The sequence below is a fragment of the Sciurus vulgaris genome (assembly GCF_902686455.1).
Source record: "Sciurus vulgaris genome assembly, chromosome: 16".
Lineage (NCBI taxonomy): Eukaryota > Metazoa > Chordata > Mammalia > Rodentia > Sciuridae > Sciurus > Sciurus vulgaris.
In genome coordinates this window covers 287,701-298,292 of record NC_136477.1, presented here as the reverse complement: position 1 = coordinate 298,292, position 10,592 = coordinate 287,701, and the positions used below count along the sequence as shown (strand labels likewise).

The window sequence follows — 10,592 nt, the reverse complement described above, 5'->3', positions numbered from 1 at the left end:
AAAGGATGGATGGATGGAAGGGTGAATAGTGGATGGATAATGGTGTGGATGGATGGTGGACAGAGGAATGATGGATGGGTGGATGGATGGTGGATAGTGGATGGATGGGTGGATGGTGGATGAACAGATGTATGAGGACAGATGATTGATAGAAGGAAGGATGGGTGCTGGATGAATGGATCCCTGTGTCTACCCATCTGGTAAGTCCCCAGTTCATCCAAGAGCCACTCTCATCCAGCCATCCAGGATTTTGAAACATGTACCACCCATCCCACTCCACCACACCCTGGAGGCACCAGGTGCTGGCCCAGCCTTTGGTGTGGAAACTGGATTGCAGCAGCTGTGCCCTACTGATGAGCAGTCCTGGGTGGCTGCTTCATCCTGAGCCTGCCTCTTGCACTGCAGAGATGGGTCTGTCAGCAGCTCCTGCCTCCTGGCCTGCTGGGAGGGGATAGCCTGCATCTCCCGTGACAGGTGGCCTGCAGCACTCAGGGCTCAGCCTCCTCGGGACAGTGAAGACGTGGTCCTCACCATGGAGAAAGCTAGTGGGTGCTCATCACCAAATGGCCAAGCAGAAACACAACCCTTGCCACCTGCATGGCGAGAACGCAGGGCTTGGTGCACTTCTGCCCCACACAGCCTGAGCCAGGAGGAAGCAGGGCCCCTGTGGAGGGACTGCAGGGACAGTGTGCAGGTCACCCAGATCCAGGGGAGGCAAGAGGCCCTGAACTCCTCTGCTGTGAAGGACACACTGGGGCAGCCGGCAAGCCCGGAGCAAGAGCTGATCAGCTACACAGCTGATGCTGAGACCAGCTGTCCTGGAGGTCTACAAAACACACTGGAGCAGCAGCGAGAGGTGGAGGGTGCTGTCTACAGCCCAGGTTTGGGCGCACCGCGGGGGCAGTGCACCCCTGGGGAGCTCTGGGCCCCCCTGCAGCAGGCCCGGGGGAAGGCCACCAAGCTGCCCAAGCCTCTCTGCAGCAGCTCTGCGGGCTGCAGCCTGCCCACCTGGGGGCCAGCCCTCTCACACCACTGGAGCTCTGCTGCCCCACCAAAAGCGAGACCTCCCACCCCCCTTTGGGAGCCCCTTGCAGGGAGTGCAACATTTTACATATTGTCGGAGAAGGAGCTCCCAAACAACGGCTTCCCTGTCGGCTCTGCTTTTGGCTCCCCCAGATTTACTCTTCCAAGTCAGGATGTGCTGCTGCCTGTCTTTTTAAGGCACCATGTTTCTTTCTCCTTTTACCTTTAGTGCAGGGGATGTTACCCGGGCCTCAAGAACACTAGGTGAGAGCTCCACCACAAGCCACACCGGGCCCGTTCTGAGACAGGGCCACCAAGTTGCCGAGCTGCCCCACCGACCTTGAACGCACGATGCCTTGGCTTCCCATCTGGAAACAACTCTTTCCATCTCCTGCACCCCCAGGGTGCCAGTGTGCTGGGCGTCTCCCCATCTCACCCATGACACTAGCAGGCAGCAGTGGGGACAGCAGGCCTCCTGCTGGGACTCCCATGGCCCCAGGAGCACCCCTCTCTTGCCCAGGCCCCTCCTGCGGGAACCCTTGCACGCAGCACTCAGCTGGCTTGCTCACACAGGACTCAGGACAAACCACGTAACTACAATCATGCTCGAAAAACTAGCCAAGTTCCTTATCATCATTTAATACACCATGCTCAGTGCCGCCTCACGCGCTGTTAGGCTTCAGTGGCTGTCTCCTTAATCTGTGCTGGGGACGGCCTGGGCCACACCTGGAGGCCTCTCCCTCTCCTCTCAGCTTTGACAAGGAAAGCCCGGTGGCAAAGCACTGTCCACAGCCTGCTGCCCCCCTGCCCCCAGGGTTTCTCACCTCCCAAACCCTAGCCGTCCTCCTGTCCCATTGCCACTCTGCTCCTTCCTGTTTGATTCATCTTTATGTGACTGGCTCAGTGGTGGGGGCAGCAGGCGAGGGGGAGGCAGTGGGGGCTGTGCCTGGCTGCTTGGGAGGCTAGCCTTCCAGGGCTAAGGAAAGCCAGAGCCCCACCAGGTTTAAGCCAACAGCAGGGCCTGGTGCATGCCTGTCGTTCCAGCAACTTGGAGGCTTGAGGACTGCAAGTTCAAGACCAGCCCAGGCAACGTGGTGAGACCCTATTTAAACAACAGTGCTGGGGATTTAGCTTTGTGGCAAAGTGCCCCAATTCAAGGCTCAGCACCAGACAAAGAGAAACAAAGACAAAAACAGCAAGTTTTAGATGGTAGGAAACTCCCTGGGCATGTGGCCAATCATCATCCCAGAGACTCAGGAGGCTGAGGTGGGAGGATTTTAAGTTTGAGGCCAGCCTGGGCCACCTCAGTGAGACCGCTCCCGCCCCCCACCTTCTGGGCGGAGACTGAACCCAGGAAAGAGCACTCCAGGCAGACACAAGGCCCTGGTCACTCCCAGCACTGCTCCAGATAAAACCTGTCCAAACAAGAGCTGTGGGGTCAACTGGCAAAGCTGGGCCCACCAGCAGTGTGATCTGATGCCAGCCCACCTCTTCGGTTGGCCCCTCCTGGGGAGGAACCAGCACAGCCCACTCAGGTCTAGGTATATGCCCTTGACCTTGGGCATCCAAGGAGTTTCCACAGCCAGCAAGTTAACTGCTGAATCCAGCCATTCTGGGGCTCTCAGCTGCACAGAAACAGGCCAGCAGTGTCCTGCCACCAGGATGAGAGGCACCGCTGGGGCAAGGGCCCTGGGAAGCACCAGAAATCCACCTGGGGCCCTCAGCATCTGGGAAGGGCTGCTTCACAAATGCATAGGAAACCGGCTTTGGGTGGATGTGGCCTCTTCCCCAGATGCAACCAGGGGGTCTCCTGACCACCCCATTCTCTAGGGTGGAGAGGTGACCATCAAGCCCAGGAACGCAACTCTGCCCAACCCCCACCCCGGCCACCGTGAAGGGACAAGGGACCAGCATGTGATGACCTTGGCCCTGCTGCCCTCCCCACAGGTGGGGTGGTCTTGCCTTCTCATTGGCAGTTTTATTTAGATTTCAAACAAGCCACAGCAGAGAGGAGGTGGCCTTGAAGCAGTCTATCCACTCTGGAGCTGGGACCCCAGGTCTGTGCTCCTGCCTTGCAGCTGCTGGATGGGGCCCGCCCACAGGTCCCTGGCGGCCAGGCTCTGCTGGGCTCCACCGTCCCAGGGCCAGGGCCTGCAAGCCGAAGCCGGGCTGCTCTTCTCTGAAGCAAGGAGAACCCAGAACCACACAGGGAAGGAAGGACCCTAAACGCAAGGACCGAGGAGGGAGCGACGTGCCGTGAGGTAGCCTGCGTCGAGAGAGCCAGCGGTCGTCCCGTGAGGGTAAAATCTCAGTTTATTCGCAGGACGAGGTTGTCCAGGACTCCTCGGCGGCACGAGTCGTCCTCGTCGTCCCCGAAGCAGCTGTCAGCCCCTTCCACCTCCCCGTCCTCGTAGTAGTCCTCGTAGAACAGGTCCGCGCCCTCCTCGGGCACCGGCGCCTTGGTCTTCACGCAGTACTCGGCCAGAGTGGTGGGCACCTTCACGCCATCGCGCTCCGCGTCCACCTTGGTCCCCAGGACCTGCTTCTGGGGGTACAGGACAGATAAGGGGCTGCTCTGAACCCAGCCCACCCTCCAGAGCCCATCGGAGGAAGCCAGCAGGAGGCAATGCCAGGGATGCCAGGGTGCAGCACGTAGCCCCAGCCTGCAGGAGCTGGAGTCAGGGGCCGCCCGGAGCCACACGCGTGGGTCAGCTTGATGGCCAGCCTCGGCTCTGTGCGATGTCCCTGCCAGGCCACACCCTGCACGGCACACCACCGACCCACCCAACCCCAAGGTGGGAGCCAGGCAGGCGCACTGCCACAGTGCCAGCAGTGGGGCCTGGCACCTGGCCAGCTCCTGGGTGCGGGTTATCACGGAGAAGCAGGGGCCATGGGGGAGGAGCTCAGCCCAGCCCGCCACCTGGGCCCACACGTCAGGGCAGAGGCTCACCTGGCTCCAGGCCTCTCCCGTGGCACCAGAGCTCCGTTCACAACCCCCGCAGCCCTCAGGCAGCACAAAGTGGGGCGGGAGGGCACTGTGCCAGCTGCTCTGGGCCTTCCCCACCCTAGCCAGGGCTCCCCTGCTGGCCCTGCAGAGCCCAGCAGGACACAGGCTTCTCTGGGGTCAAAGGATACAGCGTGCAGCCAGAAGCAGGGTGCTAACGGCTGCCCCACTTGGGCGTGTTAGTGACCCATGGAGTTCTGAGGGACAAAGACCGTGTGGCTTTCATCACCGCTTTGGGACTGTGTGGGACGTGGGGGGGAAAGTCAGGTGAGAGCTGGCCAAGGGCACGTGCCCCTCCAAGGGCGGAGCCTCTCAGGGCTGCCAGCACAGGTCAGCGGCCTCCCGGCTTGGGGATGGGTGCCCAGGATGACTGTCTAGCACACTAGGGTCAAGGAGCAGACACACAGCGCCACAGCAGCCAAGAGGACAGGCCACACCATGTGAGGAAGGGGACAGGGAGGAGGAGCCCTCGCTGTCTCCACGTGTGCGAGACACCACCCGGGACCAGCCGCAACTGCAGTGTGGATGAGCTGGTCCACCTGGCCAAGGGCAGCAGGCCGCTGCAGAGGAGTGGGTGCAAAGGCCAGTCCACCACAGCTCAGTGTGTTTGAGATGGTGCGTCACTGACCCAGACTCGAGCAGCGGGGACAGGAGGTGTACGCCACTCCAAGGAGTCTCCCCACCTAAGTGGGGCCTCACAATCACACCAACCACGGAGCCTGTCCCGTAAGACGCCAGCTTGTTTTCTGTTCTGGTGGCACTGGGGACAGAAGCCAGGGGTGCTCCGCCATGGGCTGCACCCCCAGCCTTTTCTATTTCACTCTGGGGCAGGCTCTCCTTAGTAATGCTTAGGGCTTTACTAAGTTGCCCAGAGTGGCCTGGAACTTGAGCCTCCTGCCTCGGCCTCAGGAGCCTCTGGGATTACAGGCGTGGCTGCAGCACTGAGCTGTATTATTCCTATTTTCAGTTGCACATGGACACAGTACCTTTATTTTATTTATTTACTTTTACGTGGTGCTGAGGATGGCACCCAGTACCTCACAAGTGCCAGACATGTACTCTACCACTGAGCTGTGACCCAAGCCCAAGCTATAATTTTTTTTATCGAAAAACAAATAACATGTTTTCCCAGCAAAAATGAGGACCCCAGTTCAATCTCCAGCTCCACAAAACACAAAGGTAAATAAAGAGTTGCAGGCTGGGGCCACAGTTGAGTGGCAGAGCGCTTGCCTAGCATGTGGGAGGCCCTGGGTTCGATCCTTAGCACAGCATAAAAACAAATAAAACAATTATTTAAAAAAAACAAGTTAAGGTAGCATTTGGAGTGCTCACTTGGCAGCACACACACGAAAACTGGAACAGGAGGTTGGCACAGCCTGCGCAAGGATGACACACAAACTCCTGAAGCACTCCAGGTTTTTGGGGAAAAAAAAAAAAAAAAAAAAAACAAGGGATTTGGAAAAAACACAGTAAAGGTCAAGTCCATCAAAAATGAGTCAGTCGGGCTGGGGGCAGCTGGGGACACCTGCCCAGGACCGAGACCCTGCTGGAGTGTGACAATGCACAGCAAGAACGCAAGCAGAGGAGAGGAGGTCCCAGAGCTCACTCATGGACGGCTCCCTCGACTCCCCAGGAATTTACTCTCTGCAGCACCCACCTCTTGGCCTGGAGGAAACGGAGCAAGCAGAGCCACTGGGTACCACCCCCGTGTGCCCACGTGCGGCAGGCTTTCTTCCTGCCGCGGCTCCAGGCCTTAGAATCACAGGCACAGGATGCGCAGGCAGGGCCGTGGGCCTGCATGGCCTTCAGCAAGGATGTGACCCCAGGCTCGCCTGGTGGACCCCCATGAGGACCACAGCAGCAAAGGCCACTCCAGGGAGGACCAGGCATGTCAGGGCCGAGTTCCAAGTGAGATGGCCCATGCCACGGTGCACAAGACACGCATATCCACGGCTCCTGTGGGACAAGTGTACATGTGTTCACATGCCACGCTTTTCTGTGGCACACAGAAGGAAGAAAACCCACCATGTTTCTGAAAACGAAGAGGAGGCCAGAAGTTGGGTCGAAGTGGTTGGACACTTCCGAGTGGGCTTGGGTGGCCTCCAGCAGGCAGGAGGCACCTGTCAGCCCATTAGCAGGAGTGGGGTGGCCCTACTCTGAGGCCAGAGCCCGTGCTCACGGATGATGTCTGTGTACTCCCGGTCCTTCCCCTTACTCTCTTCCACTTCCTGTACATCACTGAGGCGTCCACATTGGCTGGTGAGAAGGTGTTGGGCTCGTTGAGCAGGGAGATCACACTCAGGAGGATGGTCCTGGGGGACAAGTGGGCTGGAATGATGGCTGCAGAACTCAGACTTCCATCTCCCTCAGGTCCAAAGTACCTGAGGCCTCAACCCAGAAGTCCCAGCATCCCCTGTGGTGCTGTCTGAACTGCGCACACGTAGGGCAGCAGGGGCTGGAGTGGACAGGGGCTGCTTCTAGACTGAGGGTTGCCCTCAGGGACACGGAGCACCAGGAGGCCACCCTCAAGCTGGGGCTCTCAGGGTGAGTAGCAGGACGCCTGGGGATCTCCCCATGGTCTGGTGTTTGGGTGGGCAGAACAGTGCCACAGACGCCTCTTCCCATGTGTCCTCAGGGTCAGACCAGGGCACAGGTGCCACCAGACCTGCACGGCAGGCCTAGCCTCACCTGACGTTCTGTGTGGGGTTCCACCGCTCCGAGGGTAGCTCCCCACTCTGGGGGTCATCAACAGGTGGGTGAAGAATGGAGATGCACACGTCCCCTGTCTGAGCAAGGAGGGGAGAGTGGGTCAACCCTGGCCAGGGCTCCCACTGCCTCTTCCACAGGAGGCGTGAGGCCACGGGGAGGTAGAGGGCTATGCGAGGTGTGTGAGGCTCACCTCGTAGATGTTTGGGTGCCACATCTTGGTCAGGAACCGGAAAGCTGGTGGAGAGTAAGGGTAGTCGATGGGGAACTTGAGGCGTGCCTGTGGGGGTGGGAACAGCAGGGGTGGTTCAGTGGGGGCCTGGACCCCTGGCAGAGTTCCACCTTATAGGCACTCTCTGGGTGTCAGGGGAGTGTGTCCCACGAAGGACAAGGGACTATCTGGGCCAAGAAGGAACAGGGCCTGCTGCCCATTCTCCCTGCTGGTCAGGGGTCAAGTCAAAGGCCATGTTCACAACAGTCTGCCTTGAGCCTTTCTGGAGTTGCCTGGTCTGATGCCAACCCCACAAAGGCTGGCAGTGGCGCCAGATACCTGGAGACACGTGGCCCAAGCCCAGCATGGCAACTCTGTCCTTAGAGAGCAGAACTGGGACCTCAGTGCCTCTCTGAGGGCTACCCAGGCCAAGGCTGGCCACAAGGGGTGGATCTGAGCCACCAGCCCCAGTGCCAGAGCTGTTCACCTGTGGCCAAGGCCCTGACACTGCTCCTGCCTCTGGGCTCTTGGCAGGTAACGAAGGAATCCCTGCTGTTTGCTTGGAGCGCCCAGCATCTGGGTCAGGTCCTGGAGGTGCTCTGAGCTCCAAGGGGTGGAGGCCAGGCCTCCAGTCTGTGGAGAGGGAAGCCTCCATGTCCAGGGGGAACATGCTGAGACCAAGTGCCTTGGAACCTGGGTCTGAGAACTGCCTTGCAGTTCCTCAAGACTTCCAGGTACCCCAGCCTCGTGCTGTGTTTCTAAGCCTGGATTCTGAGCCTCACCCTACTAATTCCCTGCACTTCTTGTTTTGAGCATCTCTAGAACCTTTTACCACTAGGCAAACAAGGCTCACAGGAAAGTACCTCGCCTGAGGGCGCACAGTGAGTGAGTCAGGAGCGTCTCAGGGCTCCCCCTTGCTAGAGTACTGACTGTGGCAAGATTGCATAACCCAGAGAACAGGGTGAGGTGGGCTGCCTGAGAGGAAAGCCCCACAGCAAGTGACGGGGAGGCAATGGTGGCCTTGGGCACCTCACAAATCCCCTACTTCCACATGCCCTTTACAAGTCTTTGCCCACATCCCAGGCAACCACGCCCAAGATGGGGGAGTCCTGGTGGGTGGCAGAGCCAACCTGAAGGTAAGCCTGTGGCAAACACGATTATCCTACCAATGCCAGCCTAGGAGGTTCTATCCACAATGCCCTGCAGCAGCTGGTGGGCAGGACTAGACTCAAGATCTCTCCTTCCTGACTGCTGCAGCCTTACCCCAGCCTCCCAGTCAGCTGTTTCTTCTAGCAGATAAAAAGAGCTGGGGATGCTGTCAGTAGTATGAGGTACCCTTGGAGAAGTCTCAGACTAGACCGGTCCCTGGGTGGGGACGTAGGAACATCCACACCTGTCTCCCAACCTGTCTGCTCTGACCTGGAACCCCGACTTAGGAACTGCCCCCAGGAGATGAGGCTGCTGCCTTCACAGTCACTGGGCAGGCGTGAATATAAAACATCAGCCCACAGTAGAAACAGACCTGTCTTGGCTTCAGTCAGCGACCGGGACCCTGAGAACACGAGGGCAGCCACTCCACTACGAACTACCTCCCCAGCTCTTATGGCATTTTATTCTGAAACAGGGTCTTGCTAAGCTTCCTGGGCTGGTCTTCAGCTTGCCATCCTCCCGCCTCAGCCTCCATCCCGAGTTGCTGGGATGACAGGCGTGCACCACCACTCCGGGTTTCTGCTCCCATCTGTCCCCCCACCATGGGTAGGGGACCCCAGTCTGGCTCCTCTGGCTCCAGAACGAGATCCTGTGACCCTGACAGGACGCCGAGCCGACTAGGCTCAGATCAGTTAGGTCGAGAAAACTGCCCTGACTTTGGCCAGTCCGGGGGACAGTCCTCGGCTCCCTGCTCCCGACAGCAAAGCCACCAAGGACCCGCTCACCCGTAAACCACCAGCGGGCAAAAAAAATGCCCGGAAAGCAGAACTGGGACCCAGAAGCGCCCGCTGGCCGACCGCCCGCGGCTTCCCCGGAGACCCGGTTACATAAAGCAGGCGGGCGCCGCGGGCCGGGCGCCCGCTCACCTTGAAGTAGCCGCCCTCGTAGTAGGTGTTGGGCGGCCCGAAGATGGCCACCTCCCAGTTGTACAGGTCGCCCTCGTCCACCAGCGTCACCCGGAAGCCCTCCACCGGCTCCTCCTGCAGCCCCTTGAGCTCCAGCAGCAGCGCCTTCTGCGAGCTGGGCACTAGCGGCCGGGCCATGGCGGCGGCGGCGGCGGAGGGTCCCGGGGCCGGGGGCGCGCCGGGCCGCGGGGCCGCCGCGAGTTCACGGGACGGGCCGGGCCGCGCGCCGGCCGGGGGGGAGCCGCCGCCTTCCTCCGCTACGCCGCCGCCGCCGCCGCCGCCCGCCGCCCGTGGCCCCCGAGCGCTCCACCAGCGCCGCCGCCGCCGCCGCCGCCCGCCTCGGCCCGACCCGCGCGCCCCGCCCGCCGCGCCTGCGCGCCGCTGCCGGGCCCCGACTGCGCCTGCGCGCCCGCCCGCGGGGCACGCTGGGAAGCGCAGTCCGCCGCCGGCCCGCGGGGCACGCCGGGAAGCGCAGTCCGCCGCCCGCCGCGCAGGCGCTCGCGCTGCCGCCCAGAGCAGAGCCGCGCCACCTCCGAGCTCCGCGGACGCCTGTGCGCGGGAGGCGGGCCGCGCTGGGCTGCGCCATCCGGTGCTGCCGCCGCGGCTCTGGGGTCCTTTTTTGTGACGTCCTGGCGGGGGTGGGGCCGTGGGCGGGGGCGCTCCCCCTGCTTTTCGGGGCTGGAGGAGGCGGGGTGCGCGGGGAGGGCGGGCGGTCCGCGAGCTTCCTGCCGAGCCGGCCGAGAATGCTGGCCCCCCTTCCCATTCGGCATCCTTTTGGCAGCTTTGGTTCCGCGCTCGATTCAGGCCTGGGCCCCACCTGGTGGACCCGGGTCCCCCACCGTGATGGAGCCTGGCCTCCTCGCACCGTCTCAGTGGAGTCTGAGCTCCCCACCCTGATCCCCAACTTCGAGGGTCTCTCTTAAAACCCCCATGGAGCCAGGGCTCCCCCTGACACCCCCACCTTGACAGCGCCTGCGTCCACCCAAGCTGGTGGAGCTTGGACCATGACTTGCTGGGCCCTCTTTGAGTCCACCTGAGCCTCGTGTGAGCAGACGGAGGCAGTGAGGAGGTGCCTGGAGGAAGTGGGCATGAGGGAGGACAGACAGTCTTGCAAAGACCCTGAGGTGGGGCAAACGGGCTCGAGAGGCCAGCTGACCCCTGACCCTGGGCTGCTGCCTGAGGCTTGTCGTGACCTGGCTGGCAGAAGTGCTGGGCATCAGGCAGCTGTGGCACTGCCTCAGCCTGGGTAGGGGGCGGTTCGCTCACGTCCAGCCCCTGACCTCTGAGGCTGGCATCCTAGCTGGGGACAGGTGTGAGGACGTCTCTGGGGAAAGAAAAACATCAGAGGTGGGGTAGGCAGAGAAGTCTAAGAAAGCCCTGGGCCAGTGGCCACTCCACGTGCTGCCCGTGGCCCTCCTCTCAGGCCCTGGAGACTGGGGTGGGGTGTCTCCTGGTGTGCCCATCTCGGGTTTGGAGTGTTCATGGAACCTCTTCTCCGTGGTGGGCTGTCCTTGCTGTCAGAGTGGACGTGAGG

General features: G+C 61.2%; 1 protein-coding gene across 1 annotated transcript; it reads right to left on the bottom strand.

The window, feature by feature from the left end:
• Positions 1-2,938: 2,938 nt before the first annotated feature.
• CDC34 (cell division cycle 34, ubiquitin conjugating enzyme) lies at positions 2,939-9,407 on the bottom strand. The gene is given in 7 exon segments (XM_079116606.1): positions 2,939-3,568; position 6,207; positions 6,209-6,246; positions 6,252-6,339; positions 6,716-6,813; positions 6,927-7,013; positions 9,020-9,407. Coding segments are annotated over 7 exon segments (726 nt in total). The 5' UTR covers positions 9,197-9,407; the 3' UTR covers positions 2,939-3,331.
• Positions 9,408-10,592: the final 1,185 nt, after the last annotated feature.